Source organism: Perca fluviatilis, chromosome 19 (assembly GCF_010015445.1).
Source record: "Perca fluviatilis chromosome 19, GENO_Pfluv_1.0, whole genome shotgun sequence".
In the NCBI taxonomy this organism is placed as follows: domain Eukaryota; kingdom Metazoa; phylum Chordata; class Actinopteri; order Perciformes; family Percidae; genus Perca; species Perca fluviatilis.
In genome coordinates this window covers 14,768,867-14,791,566 of record NC_053130.1, presented here as the reverse complement: position 1 = coordinate 14,791,566, position 22,700 = coordinate 14,768,867, and the positions used below count along the sequence as shown (strand labels likewise).

The following is a 22,700-nucleotide window of genomic DNA, read 5'->3' as shown; positions in this document are numbered from 1 at the left end:
TGCAAAAACATGTACTGTAGGTCACTCCAACCTGCTTGATTAATCGGTGGTTTTGCTTCTTTAGTTCTATGTGTGAAAGGGATTCTGTCGCCAACAACTATAAAAACCATTATAAATGAAATATTTATCCTGGGCCATAATCCCTGTACCAGCACCCAACAGCTATGCAATATACATCAGGTAACCTGCTCAATAAATTGGATATGATTTGATTGGTAATACTGTGGTGTCCCAACATTATCCTAACAATATTTCATGGGCAGAATGCATCCAGTGGATGAAATATTAATCAGTATATAGACACTTAGTAAGAAAGAAAGAAAGAAAGAAAGAAAGAAAGAAAGAAAGAAAGAAAGAAAGAAAGAAAGAAAGAAAGAAAGAAAGAAAGAAAGAAAGAAAGAAGCCTAGCGTGGTTTAGCATTTAAAAATAAAAGCAATGGGATTAAAATGTGTCACGGGATTTCATTGACTCAATCTGTACTGTAATCAGTAACTGTTCATTTACTCAAATTATGTACTTAAAGTGCTCATATTATACTTATTTCCAGGTTCATAATTGTATTTAGAGGTTGTATCAAAATAGGTTTACATGGTTTAATTTTCAAAAAACACCATATTTTTGTTGTACTGCACATTGCTGCAGCTCCTCTTTTCACCATGTGTGCTGAGCTCTGTGTTTTAGCTACAGAGTGAGGCCTCTCACTTCTGTTCCATCTTTGTTGGGAGTTGCACATGCGCAGTACCTAGGTAAGGACTACTACCCAGTCAGAAGCAGAGTATGAGGGCGTGCCAAGCTAGCAGCTAGGCGAGCATTATAACGCGTGTTACAAAGTGACACATGTTCGTCACTGAAGTAAAGGCTGGACTACAATAGAGCTGTTTGGAGCAGTTTGTGAACAGTGTTTTCTGTTGGAGTAAGTCCCTTTGGGGTTGACTTTGGGCTTTTTCACAACATGCACAAAAAAGATATACAACACAATAAAGGTAAGGGAAAAAGCCAAAAAGCATAATATGAGCACTTTAAGTCCGATCTTAAGGTATTTGTACTTTTTCTTGGATATTTCCTTTGTATGCTACTTTATACTTCTACTACATCACATGTATCTGACTGTTAACTGTAGTAACTGGTTGCTTTTCAAATTAAGATTTCACATTAAAGAAAACATTTAATACAAATATAAAATACAATACAAAACAGCCCTGTCCACAGGTTTCAGATGGATATGCAACTTCTACCAAAAAATGCATTGATGTGTAAATATTTACAATTCAATAATCTTAAAATATATATATATATATATATATATATATATATATATATATATATATATATATATATATATATATATATATATATATGTTCAAATCTGGCTCAATAACATTGTTTTGTTGATATTACTGTAAATGAGCTGCTGACTGATCAGGAACATGCAATATTAATGCAGTATGTTTACTCATGTTTTTACCACACTGTTAGCATCTTCAGCAAAAATATACATCTAAAGAAAATGTTTTATGGAGCATATAAATATGTACAGTGAAGGAATTTCCACTCTGTACAACTGCTGTGTACAGAATGCTAAAAATGCATACATTTTTATTAATTAATGTATAATTCTGTGTTTGTCTGTTATTCATAGTGTTTTGGAGCATATCAAATACTGCAGCATTTCTCTCCCAGGAAGACAAATGACTGATTGTTCATCTCACCAGTAGAATCTGTTGGGGACGACGCTGTCATGCACAAGCTGCCATCTCCTCCCAAATTCAACAGAGACATAGAGCTGAAAATGAGAGGAATGCATTAACAAAATGAGTTACAGTATAAAGAATAATGTTCCACGCCAGAATATCCAAGATAATTATTCCCTGATGAATGTCTAATTGTATTATCAAGAAGCTGTCAAGATTTGTGGATTTTGTGGCGTCAATGTGTTGATGTTCTTTTGAATATTGCACTACTGAGTGCATACTTTGTGAAAATGCATCATTGATGAGAAAATGCATCAGTTCCTGTAAAAATATAGTGATGCAAAAAAGAAATTAAATAGAAAAAGATGATTTATTCTGATTCCTTGGAAAAGAGGGAAGTGGGGACTGACAAATTGGTCTCTGTATTAAAATCAAAGTGTCTCCTTCTTATAGAGCACAGCGTAAATTCTTTCAGGAAGACTTCTAAACTTAATCACTCTTCTCTCTTTTCTAAACTGAACAGCTGTAGAGGCGTTCACTTTTATTTTAACCAACCAGAACCGGCCATGAATTTCACGAGCCAATCACAGCATGACATCCCTGTTTTAAACCTGTCTTCTCTCTGCTGCCCAGTTGTCATTTCAGGCTAAGAGCACAACCCTCCTCCTCCCCTTGCTCCTCCGGTCTTCATCATGCATGGCTCATGGGTCCTCCTCCGGCAGGCCACTGCCGTTGGCTCCTCAGTTTGGTCTTCGGGGTCCTCACACCACCATCAGTGTCTAAACTCCATCGGGGGATTATCTTTTGGCTTTCTACCCCTTTAAAAATATCACTTCATAACGATGGAGTCTAATCTCCAAAGACTGTACATTTCATATTATGCATATGTAAAAGAAATCTTTGCATATCTGGAAGTCTCTCCTGATTGAAATGAAGCTCAGTGCAAATTCTTTCAGGAAGACGTCATTAACCCAAGCACTACTCATTCTTAAATCTAACAGCTGATTAGAAGTGACGCTTTCACTCGAACCAATCAGACTTGGCCACGAAATTCATGGGCCTATCAAAGCCTTACAACTCTGCTTTAAATCTGTTCACTCCCTCTGCTGTCAGCTGTCGTTTCAGGCAAAGCGCTCGACCCTCCTCCTCCCCTGCCGCCGTCTTCGTGTTTCTCCCGGCTCTCCTTGCCTCTTCGGTCCGGTCTCTGGTCTCTTTGTCTGCCGCCACCAGTGTCTGGACTCCATCGGGGGGGGTTTGTTCCTGTTCTCTACCCCCTTGAAATATATTATTGATTCGATGGAGTCTAATCTCCAAAAGACTTTGTACATTTCATATTATACACTTGTACAATAAATAATTTTGCATATCTGCAAACGAAGTCTCTCCTGATTGAAATAGTAACAGCAGGATTTTGGCCTAATTGGTGTTAAAATCACTCATTTAACTACCATTGTAGTCTTTTTATTCCATAAAGCTAGACTTCTTTTTACTGCAAAGCTGGATGTGTGTTCAAGCATTCAGAAGGCCTGTCAACTTGCCATAATGATCAGGCTGCAAGCATCTTAAGCTCTGGGCTTTACAAAGATAAGAAACATAATTTTAACTTATCTAAGAGCATTTTACTTTTAAAGACATGACAGGCAATCAATAAAGCTAAAAATGAAACCAAACTAAAATTAATTTCAGCAGTTAAAATAAATTAAAAAAACATTAAATTTAGCTTTTACAAAGTTGTGAAGGCAAACTTCTCCATGACGTCTTTATTTTGACCCGCCGATGGTTCCCAACTAAGCTTTCATCTTCCTCCCAGCACCATTTATCTCACTTCTCAGACCTTGACTGTTTTTCTCTCAGAAAATCAAGTCTTCCAATAGCATGCTGGGAAGGCCGAGTTTGACGTCTGTGGTGTTGAGTAAAGTAGACAGCAGGGTTCTCACACAGAGTAATGAAGAGTGTGTGTTTATGCTCGCAAATTGTGTGTTTTTTTGTGAGCTTGTGGATTGTTTGGGTGTGTCTTCCTTGTTAACTTTGCCCTGTGTTGTCTGGGACACATCCATTCAGAGTTAAGAGTCTGCAGCCAGACCTTATGACTTTTTTAGGGGAGCAGGTGATCAGCTGCTTCTATTTTGGCAATGGCAGCCTTGGCTTAAGTGGCAGATGTCTCTGACTATGTCCTGAAAGCTAGCCGTTATTATCAAAATGAATGCCTTTGAACATGACAACAAAGATGTTTTGTATCATTTAATAGAGATAGGCTTGTGATATATAATCGGACGGAACAACAATCTGGCAGAACACTCACACCAAGCTAATATGTGCATGATAAGCAGCAAGTGAACCACACATAACAGCCTTTATTCAGCAACCAGAGATATTTTTTTCTGTCACATTTTCAGTTTTATTCCAGCTATTTCATGCCTACTGACAACCACACATTACCTTTTGGTCGTGGCTGTAAGCCAGAATCCAGTCCTCCTGCTCGGGGTGAAAAAGCAGGCTGAGGATATCAAAGGCTAAGCTGTGTTTCTGATAGGTCGCCCCCTCGTCAAGGCTAATGAGCAGGCTGCTCTCCACCTCCGGGTCGGTAAGTAACATGATCTGAGAAGAGACGAGAAAGGAGACGGTGGAATCAGCGGCCCACCTTGACAGCATCCATTCCACAGGGCTTATGTGTACTTGTGCGACGCGCTGCCTGGAACAAACGTATGGTGCAGACACCTGCAGGGCTGCTTTGTGGTATAAATGATAAAACCTCTGCTGCACAGCAATAATAATTGACCATTTTTTTCAATACAGGCAGGATTTGTTTTACAAGATGCAACTTACCTTCCTTTTGTTGTTCGGACTCACGTACAAGTAGCTCAGGATGGTTTTTGGCCCGACTTTCTCATTAAATTTCTCATATGTGGTCCCATAATCAGTTGACCTAAAATTAAATTATAAGGATAAAGTAAATACTTTGTTGTGGAGAGTAAAGGAGAACGGAGAAACATCTACTAAGATTAAGATGCTGATGGTATCATTAAGCATATCAGGCAAGCAGAAAATTGCAACAGCAGAAGTCATGAAGCAATTTGCTAGATGAATGGAGATTTTTTTAATTATCAAATATAAACAAGAATATCCTGTGTGGCATGCATTGAGAGGGAATGAGATATTATTATTATTATTATTATTATTATTATTATTATTATTGATGCTTTGGGGTATAAACATCATTTAATGTTTGTGACTTTTATGTTTCAGAACTCAAATGGAGGATTGGGTAAAATATTTGCCTGTTGGCTGAAAAATAAAGCTTTTATATAAAAAAAATATTTTTAAAAATATAAATTGTCCTCCAAAAAAGGCACTGCTTTCCTGACCTTATTTTGGTTGTTTTTCATATAAATTGTCACCTAAATAGATGCTGGTCTCAGATGCTTGGTGACATTTCAGAAACAAGCAACCTAGAAAATGTTTAATACTGCTTAAAATAAAAAACACATTTGTGGATTCCTGTGTTTTTATAATTTTTATAGGATCTTTCTTTCTTTATAGGAACTTCTTATTTCCCAAATGCTTGTCATTATTGATTATTTAACCCCTGTGAATTGATGATATTCGATTTACTTCCTGATTGTTTGGAGTCCCACGGACCCCAATCTGTTTGTGTAAAAATAATGACAACTGCAGAATAACCACATTTTTCTTTTGTTCTGACCTTATTAAAATCTAACATGTAGAAAGGTATTAAAGTGGCAACCCTTTCCATTTGCCACAAAGTTTGTAGATTAAACGTGCAATGGGGCACTTGACGGCAGCAGAAACTATTTGTGAACAAAACATTGACATAGCATCACCTTTCAGTTTATATAGCGAACCTGTTAGCAAAAAGTACTTTAGTTACAAATCCAGGGAGCAACATTATCATTCGTTTGGAGTTGTGTGATGAATGCAAGTCCAATACTCATTCTGTTAATAGTTCTGTTTTTGGTCTCCAACTCCAAAATACCAAGCTCTTTAGCTGCTAAATGCTATGTTCACCAGCTAGTCGCAAAGTGTGTCTGTCTGCTGTTTGGTGCTAAGCAGGTCGTGTACACTCGGGTTTTAGAGCTTTTCAAAGAACATCTGTATACTGCAGCCGAAAACAATGCTATGAGAGCAGTAAGAGTGAACCAAAACAGTAAAGTTGCCGGCCGGACAGCAAGACAATGAGCTGAAAACTCACTATTAGGCCAACCTGATCTCACAGAATTCCATGAAATGAACACGGCCCTTAACTCAAAATCCGTGGCAGTTTCACTGAATTGCAACAAAATTGCCACGGAATAATTCCGTTAAATGAACACGGATCGCCAACGGATCGCCAAATTCCGTGATGGGCCCACGGAAAAATTCCGTGAAAAGTAGGATCGCCGAAAAAGAAACACGGGCTTACGTGACACGCGAGAAGAACGGAGCGGTTGGGTTCAGGAAAAGGTTGTGGGTGGGCTTACGGTTCAGTGACACGCGACAAGAACGGGACGGTTGGGTTCAGGAAAAGGTTGTGGGTGGGCTTATGGTTCCGTGAAAGTCCTGTGTTTTACCCATCCACCACCCCAACCAACCTCCTTACGCGGAATTCCGGCCTTACATACTACTCACTACCGTCCTACGTCATCTTCTCATTGACTTTACATTGGCATTGTTTTCCGTGGTAGCCACACAAAATTTTCACACATTCCGTACCACCACCACGGAATGAGCTGTTACCAGTCCGTGCCCATTTTACAGAATTCAGTGAGACCAGGCTGATTAGGCTGTGTCACTTTCACTTGTCGTTTGATACTTTATTATTATAAAACTATTTTTTATAGCCGCTTTAATGAAGGCGACAAAATAATAGAATGACCAAAATATTTCATGTTTTACATGTTACATGGGCCATGCATAAAAAATATATATATTCATTTTGTCTGTCAAAATGAATGTATACTGTGTTTTCCTACACGCCATAGTAATGTTACTTATGTTTAACTAGACAACAGAGTTCTTATAAAACTCCAATAACAGAAATCCAAATAAACTTATTTGGAATTTAGTAATGTGTAAAAGTGCTACACAGTCTTCAGTCACAGATATAAAGCAGATTAAAAAGGCATTGTATTAAACCATGTTTTTTGTGTCATTTTCTGTAGCAGATTTCTGACAATCTACAATCAGTTTGATATGTAATACCAGACAGAAGCTCTTACCTCCATAAAGAACTCTCTGTTACTCTGCCAGAGTTGAAGTCGTAGTATTTTGTCAACATGAGGATCACCTAAGAAACAGATTAAACAGATTATTTCGAAGGAGTGGTATCATCAGTTTTGTGAACAGCAGCAATAAAGTGCCACATAAATGAAACAATAGCGCCGAGCCATCCATGCACATGTCTTTTAATCTCCCTGACAGACACAGCTTTATAAAATACAAACAAAACTGTGATGGCATGTCAACCTATTGCTTTGTTTGTCGTGAAGCTATAGAAATTGTGCATACTCTCTGAGGAAAAGATGATCACATACGCATGCTATAATGGTCTCTAAGACACAGTGGACTACCAGCAAATCCTACCACTGGTAAACTATGACTAAATGAATAAATAAGTCAACACTATATTTTATTTCAGGGACAGACATGGGCATCTTTTTTTGAAGAGGATCATAAAAAGTGTTGCATGTGGTTTACAATGAACAGGCCTTTACTTAATATACATTAAAAGGTGTCGTTTTACAGAGGTCTTTTAAATTTTCCCAGCTATTAATGAACGGCTCACTGTGGACATTTCTATTTTCCTCGGTTTCATTTATTAATGAGAGACTAACTAGCTAAATCAAAACCTGTGTGTCTCTACACATGTTGTTACTAATGCATAAAGCCATGTTTAGCTACACTGTACATGTAATCTCCTTTTTTTCTCAGTGAGGCAGTAATATAAGGAAAAACTGCAGTTATTATAATAACCTCCGTCTAAAAGAATGCATTTTTCCACAATGGCGTTTTATAAAATCTCAGCAGTCCTTCACACAGAAAAAGTTGTTCACATTGTGCCCTTCACCCTTTACACAAATGAATCGCTCAAGCAGTGTCCAGCCTGCACTGTGCAATCGTAAAATCTGCAGATCATATAGCTCTCTGGAGAAGCCTCTCTGGGCAACTTTTCATAGCTATCCTCTAATTATCGAGTGTTATGAGAGCTTGGGGTAACATTCTCCATAATAAGTAAGAACTTCATCATGTAAATAAGAAATTTGAACTTTGTAAAACCTTGCTGGCACAGTTTGTAGAAATTCCAAATAGTTATTTTCTAGGCTTTAGCTCATATCAAACAAGACAATCGTCCTCATCTCTAAATAAAAGCCTCTTGAAACCATATGTGACAGTCAATCCAGCAGCTGTAAAATCAATTTTAAAAAACGATAGTACCTTAGGTTTTTCGTTAACACCAACTGTCTGTCGATATGCTTTACTGGTGCTGCACCACAAAACACAATAACAGTAACTGATTTATCAATACAAAACACTATTCTACAAGTATTTCATCCTAAATATAGGACACTCACTATCTGATTATCAATATCAATACATAGAATCACCTAAGCCAATGAAATCTAATAAAAAATCATCCTACAGAAACTCCTGTTATGTAAGATTTTCAATTTCCTAGAGCCTAACAAGATAAAATTTCCTTTTTTGTCTGACCAAAAGTCAAACACAGAAAATCCGTAAATTCCTCACCAATGACAAGCTAGTGGGGCCTCGGTTGCTCACCTGGTAGAGCAGGTGCTCACATATTGAGGTTTTACTCCTTGACGCAGCGGCAGCAGGTTCGACTCCGCCCTGCGGCCCTTTGCTGCATGTCATTACCCCTCTCTCTCCCTTTTCATGTCTTCGGCTGTCCTAGATAAATAAAGGCCTAAAATGCCCCAAAAATAATCTTAGACAAACGAGAAGCTAGAAACAGGTAGTTTTCTATTTTTCCTTTAGAAATTACATTACATTAACAATTATTAGTTGCTGATTAATTCTTCTACTAATTGATGAATCTACTAGCCTAATTTTTTCAGCTCTAAAATGAACTAATCAGTAATATATGCATTGTACTAAAAAGGTCTTACATGTCCAGCACATTTATCATAATGCTGATTTATGTTTTCTAACATAGACATATGTATCTTCTCCGGCACGATTTCTCAATTTATATACTGTGAATAATGTACCACAAGTTCCTAAAGAACCTCTTGCTGTCAATGCAATGTATTTCAACTTAGCCAGTTTTGCTTTATTTCCTAATTATTTGCCCTCTTTGTGGATACGCTGACTAAGAAAACTCTTACTGCTATTACTTTGTGCTGAATATATGAAATAGATGAGCTCTAGTTCAGTGATAATCCATGGAGCTTGTTATAACTATGGTACCAGGTGTCCAGAATGGGTTGCAGAGATTTATGGTCCTCCAATAAAATGGCCTTTATACCTTCCAAAAGTCATACCCTCATGGACACTGTCATATGCAATAAAACAACCTGCAGCAGTCTGAAAATTAGGACAAAATATATCCCCCATTATGTATGGCAATTAACTTTATGCATTTGCTTGGGAAGGATCCAGAATTACAGGCGGGTGTAATTTGCATCCAACTTTGCCGGCTGGAAAAGTTTCCTGTGTTCTGAGAGATGGTGAAAGTGGAAGTTGACGTATAAATACAGTGATACAATATTCACTTTGTAGATCTTTCTGTGTGAAACAAGTATTTGGAGTTCAGCATGTCACATAAGCCATTAAATTGCTATTTGAAATAACTAATAACTAACTAATAATAAAGCTTACACCATACACTGTATAATGGCATTTGTCCTTTGAATTTAAATAATAATGCCATATGTTTTAGCATATCTTTCCCTTTGAATTTCAACAAAGGTATCACATTTGATGCCAGCTACCATGCAGTGCGCAGCCCTTTATACTGCAGTGGCACCAACACATCTCCAAACTAGATTACTTGACATCCAAGAGCAAGCAAATTGATTTTTCAACCTCTAATCCTTTGTAAATCTTAAACCTTTGAAGGTAAATGGACTGGGATGAATTTGATCAATATGTAAGAATGAATGGAGGCTTAATGGGGACTTATAGGGTTTAGGGTGAAGAGATTTCTGTTGAGAAATGGAGGTGTTGTATGACAAGGAGAAGGGGTGGGTTATCAAGAAAGCAGAAGGGGGGATGAACACCTGAGACAAATGAAAGGAGCAACAGAATACACATTATGATTCATTCTCACTGCAACCAACAAGTTGATCCAGCCTCATCAATTAAACTGTCATCACATTTAGCCACTGCAATTAAACAGATGGATGATTCCATAAAAGCAATTGTTACAAGAGTTACTGACTGGAATATTAATAATAAAGACAAATATGACATATCAAACACTGGCCATGTGTCTAAAATGTTTCCTTGCCTTTTGCATTAATGTTGCGCTATAGGGTTGGGCGATTGGAAGGATACATCGGCGATTGGCTGAGTACATTGCTCAGTTTTTTTGGGGGCACTTTTTTTTTTGCTAATTTAATGTGGGTTTGGACTGACAGTGGCCAGTTGGAAATTTAACATGTTGCCTAATCTGATCCATTATTGATCTAAATAAAATTGATTATAGCAGCTTTAATTATAAAGATTTGAATTTCACATTTTCATAGGACAGACAAGATTTTGTGTAATGATGATATTCAAATAAGTGAGACCCGGTGACATTAAATGTCACAACTAAGACAAACTAATTGGGAGGAGAAGGGTGAGAACACCTGCCTACAAGATTTTAACACCACAGAAGTGTTAACAACGTGGCAGCGAACCCCAGGGGCCAGTATAGCATAAAGTATGAAACTTCACTTAATAAAATCACCACATTAAAACAGCATCATTGAACACCTTTAAAAAAGAAATCATTATGTATTACATTGTTTATGGCACTGTGATTCACTCAACAAAAGCCTGCAGGAAAGCACATCCACCTATACCTCAATACCATCTCAGTGAGACATGTAACGTACAGAGGCTTTTGTCTGCCAAATCAATTTATATCACTTCATTAACAACGGCAACATTTCCTCATAGACCAGATGTTGTGCTGTAGCTAGGTTGTTTGAAGTCAGAGCTGTTGGCTCTCACATGGATAACAGGTCACTGCAATCATGAATTATAAAGCGACTTCACAATATCACTTTGCGCAAAAAAGCTATGGGTGTCCTAATAAAACCTAATATACTAATACAAGGGTGAATAAATAAAACATTATTGGTCATTGTTTTCAGCACTGATTTTAAAATGTGATTCTTAAAGTAATAAAGTTCAGCTACAATGTGACTGATGGCAGCATACTGTTACTTTGGCAGAGGGTATAATATTGATCTATGAGCATCAAATAACTGGCATTTCAAATTGACAGAAAACAGGTACTCTATGTTACAGCTGTGGCTTTCAAGCAGAACAGTCTGACTTTATTGGACTCTTCGTGTCGAGACCACGAATCTGTGTGGAAGTAGCAGCTTGGTTGACAAGTCATCTGAAACGGCTTTCCTTCAGGCTACAGCTCTCGCATCATTTGCTTCTTCACCATAAATGAAAGTCAAGGCTAGTACAGCAGCTAGGCTACGGTGGCCTGCTGAGCTTGGAAGCTTCAGTGTGCATTAGGAGGGGGTCTGATCAATGCAGGCAAGATTAGAAAGCAAGAGGGTAGGTTTGTCAACCCAACCAAAAAGTTGAGCTCACTGTGAAAGGAGATTTTCTTCTAAACTTCTTTTAACTCTTCAGCACTCTTGTTTGAAAGTGCTGAGTGCGATGGTAGAAGATTAGTTGCATGTTGACAAACCAAAAGCTCCCTGGACTCTCATAATAATTAATACATTACATTTTCTATGACATAAAGTAAAACAGCAGATTACATAAATATGCTGGGGAAGGATTTATCTCGCCCATATGTCTTCTTAGGCTCACCAACAGTGTTTGAAACCTCCGGTTTTTGCATCACTCTAAATCCAAAAAGGAAACTTCAGTGAGTAAATCAAAGTTAAGGTTGTGAATGTGAAGCTTTTCTTACAGCAGCCAGATGGTGTAACTCATACTGTATGAGTAATGCAGGTGGCCACTATAAAATGAAAGAGTTCTGAAACACAAAATGACTGGCGACTCAGCAATGGCCAATAACCAGCAGACTGACCATAACAGCAACTATGAGTGTTTCTGATTCATAGATGGAGCACAGAAGGCACTGACCGTGTTGGTTTAAATATAAACACACCAACTAGCAGAGGACTGGAAAATGCATTTCAAAAGATACAGTGGTCATTTTAATTTGAAAAACAGTGAAAGAGTGAAAACTTGCAGAGCACATATAACAAAAATATGGACCTGCACAACGTAAGTTTGACATAAGCGAAAACAAAGTAAAATAAATAAATTAGAATGGCACTCGGAAAGCAGATAGTACAGTCTTCTACGATACGCAAATCTGCAAGCACAACAGCCATATATGTCTGGATATCTCTCCAAAATTATTAGAATTATGTCAAACTATGGCTGTGCCTAGCAGAAGCCTCGTCATCTCAGATGTGCATTTATTATGTAATTAGAAATTGGAAATATTTCACATACTTAACATACATTTGGGACCTTCTTAGCATGTACATATGTAGCCTACAAATATCAAATGCTTAGACAGAAAAAAACATTATGAACATGCTATGAAAAGCAGTTTTTACAAAGGACTGACCAGTTTGCAGACAATTCACATTTGGATGTGAGTAATAGTATAAGTTAAATGATTTAGTATGTGTGTTTATTTACACTACATGTCCATAGCCACACCTTATTCTGAGAAATTAGCGTGGTTACAATTGTGGTGGTGTTAAAATTGTACCTGTTCTCCCAGAGGATTACTAGCACCCGTGAATGTGGAATGTGATATGGAGTCATGAGATGATCATTCATGGTTTATATCATCCCGGCTTGATTACTGCAACTCCGTTTTCATCTGTCTCAGCAAGTCTTCCCAGGACCGTCTACAACTGGTCCAGAACTCTGCTGCAAGGCTGTTGACCAGGTCCAGCGGGATGTGGCACATCACTCCTGTTTTATCCTTATACATTGGCTTCCGATCGATCTAATTTAAAGTTCTTGTTCTTACATATAAAGCATTGCATGGTCAGGTGCCTGTTTATATCTCTGACCTGCTCCATCCGTACACTACTAACAGGTCCTTCAGGGTCTTCTAACCAGGGATTACTAGTGGTCACACGCACTCGTTTGAAAACTAAAGGTGACCGTTCTTTTGAAGTGGTAGCTCCGACTCTGTGGAACGCCCTTCCTATTAACTTACGTTCTGCAGTCTCGGTTGACGCTTTTAGAAAGCAGCTGAAGACACACTTGTTTCAACTCGCTTTTGTCTCATGTTTGTAATTTTGAGTTTTTTAGTCTTTTAAAACCTTCATTGGTACTGTATTTGTTTTTTGCTTGTTTATTTTCTGTTTTGGATCCTACTGTATTGTAAAAGGTGCTATATCAAATAATTATTAAATATATTAATATTATTATCTAATTTCTACTATTGGCTATGTTCTGACACTATTGAACAATTTTAAATTGTTAATATCTCCACCCGTGATTCGGATCAGCTCCAAAATTTAACAGGTTCTTCCTTTTCCCATGCTACCACCTTCCACCAAGTTTCATGAAAATCGGTCCAGTAGTTATTCCATAATCCTGCTTACAACAGACAAACAAACAAACAAACAGACAAACCATGTAGAAAACATAACCTTGGCTGAGGTAATGAAAGGTAAGATGTCATTATGCTTTGCTCCTGCCAAATTAACTGTATCGTGGTCTAGGATCAAATCTTTTTCTGTTTATTTTATGGCATTTCTGCTCTATTTGACAGCACGCATTGGAGAAGAAAAAAAAAACAGGCAGGGAACACAGCTTGCCGATAGAAAAACACACTGCAGGATTTCAAGGCGTTAGAGATCCTCCCCGCAGGAAGGCTTGGCAGAGCTAAACTCAGCCTGCCGGTAGTTTCATCGCAGTGCTGAGCTTTAAAAACCAGCCCTTCTGTTTATCCATGCAATGTAGGCAATGCCACATCCTGAATTTGTAAGAAAAAACAAGAAAAAAAAGTTGAGTCGTTTTGTTACAATTCTTATCAGTATGTATTTCATGAATTTATTTATGTTTCTTTAGCAGGATGTGTTATGTTCACTCCCTGAAACAATGCTACAGCAGCAGCACCCCCCCGCACCGCACCCCCAGCAGCCTGTCCATCACAGCCACCCAGGAGAGAGGGGAGCTGGCAGGGGTCCGTACTGAAAGCAGCGGCCACAGGGTTGTCTGAGCATGTCAACATGCTGTGTAGGAAGCTGGATGCATCACAGTGTCCAGAATAGGGCTGTTTGTGACAGTATGCTTAGATAGCAGAATCAATGTGGGGAAGGTAGGGATGGTAGGTAGAGATAAAATGGACTAGAACTAAACTGAATTTAACCATTGGTCATATTAAGTCTCCTGTTCCTCCCCCTAAGGCACTGTCTGTCCATTTAAAATGCAGAGCAAGGGCTTACTGACTAAATGGTCCCAGCGTCAACCAAATTTAATCTTGCTGTAGTATAGCAAGCTGCAACTTATGTAGTAATTGTTCTATAAATACTTTATAAATGATTATATTTTCATAAAAAATGACAGCAGAACATACTGTGGATACAGTCATTTAATTTTACTTTCACTTTTGTGCAGCCATTGAAAGAGTCAAGGTAAATCCTTGTAATTAACATGTCATAATAAGCTAGAATCAAATTCAAATTCAACCTGAAATAACCCTCACTCTGTTTGACTGATTACTTTCACCTTTTTGCCACACAATCTTAAATGTCTCTGGATGATTATAGAAGTAATAACATGGCATTTGTCTTAGTAGCACCAAATTGTTATCTTTTATGGAGTTTTTTCCCCACTATGTGTAATTGAGGTATGACACCCTTTTCCTCGCCAAAGGACAGTGGAACTTAATGATTAAACACAGCTGAATTATTTCAGTAGAACAAGATAGATGTTTGCATTGAATGGACAGGACTGATAGCTTGTCACGACTCAGCTCAACAACATGAAATATAACAGCAGATACTTCAGCCATGCTCAGATACGTTGGTTTTTCAAGGACCTTGATTCTTCAAGTGGAACCGGAGAATGCCACCAAATATTTTATCCATCGTTCAGTCAGTGAGTCATAGAAGTCAACTACTGCATTCCTGATCAGTGTCCAATTTGAAGAGGCAGATGAGGAGAAGTTCCGCACCAGGCTATCAAGCAAACAAGGAGGTGAAGAGGAGTAGGCCCTCTACTAATAAATGGAGGAGCTGAAAATACTACAAAACATGGATTTGATTACCCATGAGTAGGGCATAAACATTAGATGGCTGTAATATGGAGGAGGCATTTCAAGAATTGAGAAGGTATTTTCCCAAGAGACGAAAGCCCTTTGCCAAAGATGGGTAGTTACTGTTTTTTGAAAGAGTAACGAATGAAACAGTAACTAATCATTTGTTACTCTTTCAAAAAACAGTAACTACCCTTCTGAAAAACAGTAACTAATCCATTCGTTACTCTTTCAAAAAGCAGTAACTAATCATTAAAGGAACACGCCAACTTATTGGGAATTTAGCTTATTCACCGTAACCCCCAGAGTTAGACAAGTCGATACATACCCTTCTCATCTCCTTGCGTGCTGTAAAGCTGTCTGACGGCTCCAGCGGCATCAGCCAATCACAGAACAGGCAGGTGAATGGTTCCAGTAATCCTACTGCTCCAAATAAGTGACAAAATAATGCCAACATGTTCCTATTTACATGTTGTGATTTGTAGAGTCACAGCGTGTACAAAAAAACAACGTAACATGAGACACAGCCATCTTCTAACCGTAAACAAACCGGGAACTATATTCTCAGGCGGAAGAATATAGTACTTGGGCGGAGTGATATGCTCGCAGCAAGCCTGTCTGAGAACATAGTTCCTGGTTTGTTTAGGGATAGAAGACGGCTGTGTCTCATGTTACGTTGTTTTTTGTACACGCTGTGACTCTACAAATCACAAGATGTAAACAGGAACATGTTGGCGTTATTTTGTCACTTTTGTCACAATTCGGAGCAGTAGGCTAGTTGGAACCAGTTACCTGCAGGATCTGTGCTAGGCTAAGCTAATGCTGGAGCCATCAGACAGCGTTACAGCACGCACGGAGATGAGAAGGGTATGTATCGACTTGTCTTACTCTGGGGGTTACGGTGAATAAGTTAAATTCCCAATAAGTCGGCGTGTTCCTTTAACGATCTATTTTTTGTGTACCTTATTGTAAAGTGTTGCCCGTTTTATTTTCTCAAAACATGGCATTTCCTTTTGTCGACAATCCCGTTGGTGAAGAAGCTGTATTACTTTGCAGGGAATTAAACATACAGTACGTCGGGAGATGATATTGAGCCACCGACTATAGATACATTGTCATTTCCAGATACTAGCCTACCTATTTGACTGGTATCATTTTTCTTCACAGTCCATCAGATATGTAAATAACTTATCCGTCCTCATACCACTAACGTCACCCATCGTGGACATGCTCTTACATCCCAGCAGATTCTTTGTGTTGCATTACGTTTTTTTGCAAACAGCAGTTTTCTTTATAACATTGGTGATGCAGAGCATATTAGTAAAGCCACTGTATGTAGAGCCACAGAAGAGTGTGAGTCGCTCTGAAAAAAATTTTTAAACGTTTTTGTAGTGTTCTCTGGACACAAAACCAGTAAGAGACATTAAAAAGGAGTTCCACAGTATTGCAGGTGAATGATGTAAACCCTTTGAAATAAAAGATTATGAATTATAATTCTGTTAATGATGGTGCCGCAACCTCAGAATGGGATTAGTAGGCCTAGTACTTTTTTGCCCGCAGGATTGCACCTAAATGAAATAGATTATAGGTTCAATACCATTTCACCAGTAATATTATACTTATGATTAAATATGATATTGATACACTATAATGGAGCAGCAATTTTCTCCCACGCAAATTCTCTCTCTTTTGCAGCAGACTCTGTGTTGCTTTTTTAACGAAATATATTTTAAAATAATAATATATAATAATAGTTTGTTTGTGGTTGTTACCATGGTGAATTGAAGTATCATAGCTCCATTCATGCTGCCTTTCTATAGTGGTGGTGCACGCGCTTAACTCTGAGTAAACATACTCTGAGTTGATTGAACCAACTCAAATCAGCTGTTCTGGAATCGAAAACTCAGAGTTTCCCATCTCAGAGTTCAGGGTTAGACTCAGTTTGTTAAACCTCCTTCCTGAAACAGACCCCAGGAAATTTAGACTTTGCTGATTCACCTTACTTGCATGTGTTTGGACTGTGAGAGGAAACTAGATCACCTGAGTGATTGATTCAAATCAATTTAAATGCAATGCAACTAACCCTAATCCTAAAAAATGCTGTAGAGTTAATTTTGTTCTGCTTATTTGTAAGTGACGAGCTAACATTACTGTAAAGCAGAGCAGACGATGTATTGTACCCCAAAATTTCTGCAACATTAGTTGCTGTGTGATGTTCAGTTTGAATCATCAACGATCTGGTTGTTGGGCAATCAGATTAATTTCTAGCATGTTCAAAATGTTCTTCTTTGAATAACTTCATTGGAATTGTCACTGGACAAAACCGACTGTGGGTTCCGTGTGTACTTTCAGTGTGACTACCTTACGTCATGACTGGTCAATTGATCTGTACAGTGTGAGCAAAGAAATCATATGTTTAGGCCGTGCAGAAAGGCTGATTTAAGCGTGTGTGAGTTAACACTGCGTACAAGATTCATTAAAACATACAGAATGCAAAAATGAAACTAAAATGCTTCTTCATATTACCTCTTAGAAGGTTTGGTGTCATGATTATTGCTAGTTTGCTTGCTAGCTTTCTCCATTTTGTATTAGAGAAGATAACAATAGCATAGTGTAGAGGTAGGGCAACAGGACATGTAGAATGTTGTACGAAAACCCACCACTGGAGTACAAAGCATGGCCTGTTGCAGTTATAAAAACCCAACTAAATCAAATATGCCTTGCTGGACACTGGAAACCTTCAGACATTGAAGCCCTAACATTTTATTCGGTAAAACATGTGGTCTTGGCTGATGCTAATAAAACCCCAGTGGATCTTTGAATAACATCCTCTGCAACAGAAGATGATCGAAGTTATTCATCTACTGTACTGGCTCCTGTAGGTAAACCATTCAAGGCTATGGCAGCATTAATGCTGCATTCGAGTTCTGAATAAAGCAAACTTCATTCTCATTTTTTTTCATTTTGTTCATTGTAATCAAATCCTTAAAGCATGCTGGTTAATTGCAGCAATTCAGTTCTTTAAATTCAGTAAAGAGAAGAGATTTGTATTATTCAGCAGAAGGAATATATTTTCATATAGATGAGTCTTTGAAGATTCTGTAAATACTGCCAGTGCAGAGGTCGACATTTTTCACAAACCCGGGTTAGTGACGGACAATAACCACGTGAATCAGTGCAGAAGCAGCAATGGATTGTGCACTACATTTTCCTTGGTTTTCATGTTGATTGAAAGGCTGAAATTATACTGCAGCTTAATTTGCAAACTCTGGTCATTGGGCAAATGATAAACCTTGTAACAGTAACACCCACCAACTAGGCTTCAGCAGCAAATTACTGGCAAAATAAAATCTGGGATTGGATAGAAAAAACTAGAATAGTAAAAATAAATAAATAATAAAAAAAATTAAAAAGTCAACAAGAAGCTCAAACAATGGGTCTCACAAACTGTATGCAAATTGACTGATGTTCTGTGGACCCACAACTAAACCAGTTATCAGATCTCAAAATTTGCAACAAACACATCACAGTAAGCTGCAAAGAAATGTCTGAATTTCTGAGCATGTTTGAAGTGTGAAAAATTGATTTCATGTCATCAACATGTGGGAACTGCCTGAAGTGTCTGAACATAGAAGCACTTTCCCACACAAAAGGAGCCCCATTTACAACGTATATGAGCACTGCAAGCATTCACCAGCCCCTAAACCCTTTCTTCATTCTTTGTATTTGTTGGACAATGTATCTACTTAAACATTTTACAAATGGTCTTTCTCTCCTTATTCCTTCTGTAAGATAAGGTTGCCTATTGATGTGTGACTGGCTGCTAAAGCTCTCATAATCTTCTCATAAACCCAGGGAAGTGGATTGCTGCCATAATGTCTGAACTGTGAGACAAAGACGTTTAACTTGGAAAAAGCAAATTGGCAACTTTTGAAATAGATTACTACTTTAAATAGATTTCTAAAGAGTACACCAGCTGGAAAATCTGCACATTTTCTTGGTGACCACCTGGCCTGCACTTACACAGAGAGAGAAAGGGTGTGGCACGTTGCAGAAGTAGGAACACACACACATTATTACATTGTTAGTAGGCGGGATGAGGCTCTGTGTCATCAGGGGGACAATTTCTCAAAACAGGTCTAGAAAGAGTAACTGTGAAAAAGGTGATGCCATATTCTGGTGATAATGTTGCTGTGATGTGATAGCTTATAGCTTAGCATAAGAAATGGAAACAGGGGGAAACGGCTAAGAGAGACAAGAAATAGTTGTCTGTATGTGTACAGATTAAACAAACAAGATATAACTTGTTAATTAGTACAACTTAGAGGTGGTAGTAGGTGGATTTTGATACCTTTGGACAGAGCCAGGCTAGCTGTTTTCCCCATGCTTTCAGTCTTAATGCTAAGCTAACCTAATCACCTGCTGGCTTCATATTCATTAAGCAAAAACGTGTATTTCCCCAAAGGTCAAACTGTTCCTTTAATGACAGCAATAGTAGAAAAACAAAAACATAACTTGACTCAAACTATTTGTTGGGTTTTTATTTCCATGACTATTAGTCAGATGTTATAGGTTTATTAAGCATTACATGGGTCACAAAACATTTCAGATACTGTTCTGGTTGGCTGCATTATTTTACTGCAGCATTGTTATAACTCCCCTTGTGAAATGGCTTGGTCTTACTGAATGCGTTTTAAATCATTAATACATGACTGGGACGTGGTCTCATGCTCTCAGTCTAGATGCTGCCCTTCTTGAATCTCTGGTTCCTCACATCAAGCCTCGGCCCTCTTTGACAGTGTGTTAGACGCTGCTTTAAGTATTAAATCACACCTCCAAATCAGCTTCTTTCATCTCAGAAATATTGCCAGGGTGCAATTTAAGCCAGCAAGATGTCAAATAGCTAATTCACACACACATTTCACTAGTCTTAGCGAAAAGTCTATTTAGGGACTAGAAATAATTCAAACTCTGCTGCTTGACTCCTAATCAAAACAAGAAAAAGAGTATGTGAGCGTGGTTTTTGGCTGAACTGCACATTGCTCCAAGTATTTTTCCAAATTGATTTTAAAGTCCCTTTGCTTGTATATATATACAGTATAGGCCTGCAGTAAAGCTCTGAATGGCTTATAACGAATACTCCCTGTTTTTTTGAGTGCCTTCAGATTTACTCACATCCTCCAGTGGGTTGTTACATTTTCAGAACCACATATATGCTGTAAGAAAATTGGATGTTCCTAAACTGGATTAGCTGGAGGTTAAAACATCTATTTCTGTTAGCTTTCAATATGTCTTTTTGCACTCGCTCTATATATATTTAGTATTTTACAATAATACTATGATGCTATTTTATACATTTTACTCCCCATTTCTCTTTATTGTATACAGCTCTTCAAGTTGCATTCTTAGTGTAGAGTGTTATATAAGTGAAGTTATATTATTATCATTTTAGCATATCTGCTGTATAATGACTTTCACTTTTAGATCGAGTGTCTGTGTTCAGTGAGCTGTCTACTTAACCTTTAGTAGGATCAACAATCTCTCTATTTTAAGCAAAGTGGATAAGGCTCTAGCAAGATGACAGGTGCAAAGGTTGATTGATCTCATATACAAAATATATGCCTACAGCCAAAATCTGAAAATGATTTGAGAACAAAACAGCAAAAATGTTTGCATAAAATTAAACTTCTTTGACTTACAGTATTTGTTTCCTTTAAACTTCAGCCTACCTGCCAAAGCAGCTAATCCATAAACAATAGCATGTGAGTATGTGTGTGTGTGTGTGTGTGTGTGTGTGTGTGTGTGTGTGTGTGTGTGTGTGTGTGTGTGTGTGTGTGTGTGTGTGTGTGTGTGTTAATGAGAGAACGAAAGGGAGGGAGAGAGAGAGAGAGAGAGAGAGAGAGAGAGAGAGAGAGAGAGAGAGAGAGAGAGAGAGAGAATGATGCAAGCAAAGACTGATTACCTCAAACTCCGCAACCTCTCAGCAGTCACATTTAATCTCAGTTTCGTCTCATGTGCTCTGTCAACCCTAAACTTTGGATTTGTGAGTGAACACTGACCACACACTGCGTCAAAAGAGGTCCGTGCGTAAACCTGGAGCACATTAGCTACTCACGCTGCTGTTTTGTCCGGACCAGTGCACCATCGCCTGGTTATGAGCCGTGTCCCCGGTGAGTGCGAATGTCGAACTTGTGAGCTCAAACTCCTCCTGGTCCGACAACGAAGCGCCCTCCCCGCCCTCAGGTCTGAGTTCAGACCAAGTCCCTGCGCTCCTCGCACTCCGTGTTCGTCTCCAACTGGCCACATCCGTATCCTCGTTTACTGTCATATCAACCTGTGCCCCATTTTCAACGTAAAAGCTGTTATTTTTTCCATCACCGGTGCTATTTTCGGTTACGTTAGCCTCACTGGGAGAAGTGACAGCCGCGGGCGAAGCACTTCCAGGAAACACTTTCGGGTTTGAAAGTTTTTGCTGTCCGTTCAACGCGTCCTTTTTGAGACAACTTGTGTTATGAACCCCTAACCGTGGTTGCACTTTGGACGAACTTTGTTCGCTCACGTTTAATTCCGCAATGTTGTGCCTTTCGTCCCCGCAGGCGATGGGTTTAGTGTCCGGTGACCCCTCCGTAAAACCAATAAATTCTTCAACTGGTGCCTCGCCAAAATTGGTCAAATCCAGCTCCGAGAGTTCCCTGGGAAATGCTGTAATTAGCGGCAGCTGGCACGAGGGAATGCACCTTAGCTCCGCTTTTGTTCCGCCCAGGATGGAAGTTAGGGTGAAGAGCCAAATCCACTCTGAGAGAATGATAAAAAGGCAGTGACCAAGGCGCTTCTCCATTCTACGTTAATTCCGACTTCAGGCGTGTTAAAAACATATCATTTTCACTCTGGAGCGTTTGTCTGTCATCACCTGATAAAGTGGAGTCCGTGAATGCACTGTGGGGAGGTACAGCAGCGCGCAGACAAGTGTTTCCCTACTGATGCGAACGATGCATCAGAGGAGGAGCTGGAGGCTGAATCCTGGACGAGAGGGGAGAGGGGCCCATACCCCCGCTTCCTCATCTCAACCTGGATGAAAAAAACAGCGTACACTTAATTAAGTTATATATCTGTAGAGGCACGCGTCCCTGTGGGTTTTTATTCTGTTTTTGATCAGCAGTGTGCCACATACTATTCCACTGTAAAATATCAGACTGGATATAGGTAATTATGCATCGGATCAAAATAATCTGAAATATTGAGATGTTGGGGTCCCATGGGGAAATGTCTAGAGACATTATTGGTTCTAGCTCTGGTAGTCTTTGTGTGGAAATGTTCCTGACAGGGCCTTTACGGAAGATACAATGATGCTTTGCATTTTTCATTAGTAAAGGCCTAGGTAATCAATTAACAGGATTGCCTGTGTTCACTGTCAATTATGCCCCGCAGGTAATGAGTCGGTTGTGGCCCGCCTGCAAAGTGGCTTAGAAAATTGGTTCGCTTCTGGGCTGCACAGCTGAATGGAGAAAATGCATATTCCTCAAAATGTAGCTTCTGTTTTTTGTGCCCCTTTCTCGGGGTTAATATAGGGGTGTCT

General features: G+C 38.8%; 1 protein-coding gene across 1 annotated transcript in view; it reads right to left on the bottom strand.

The window, feature by feature from the left end:
* Positions 1-22,109, bottom strand: part of LOC120548334 (VPS10 domain-containing receptor SorCS1-like) — a 47,879-nt gene extending 25,770 nt beyond the window's left edge. Inside the window, exons 1-5 of the mRNA XM_039784514.1 lie at positions 21,240-22,109; positions 6,909-6,976; positions 4,519-4,618; positions 4,132-4,290; positions 1,711-1,784 (exon numbers count right to left, since the gene is read on the bottom strand). Coding sequence (XP_039640448.1) covers positions 1,711-1,784; positions 4,132-4,290; positions 4,519-4,618; positions 6,909-6,976; positions 21,240-21,962 — 1,124 coding nt within the window. The 5' untranslated portion in view covers positions 21,963-22,109. The remainder of the gene's footprint in view (positions 1-1,710; positions 1,785-4,131; positions 4,291-4,518; positions 4,619-6,908; positions 6,977-21,239) is intronic.
* Positions 22,110-22,700: the final 591 nt, after the last annotated feature.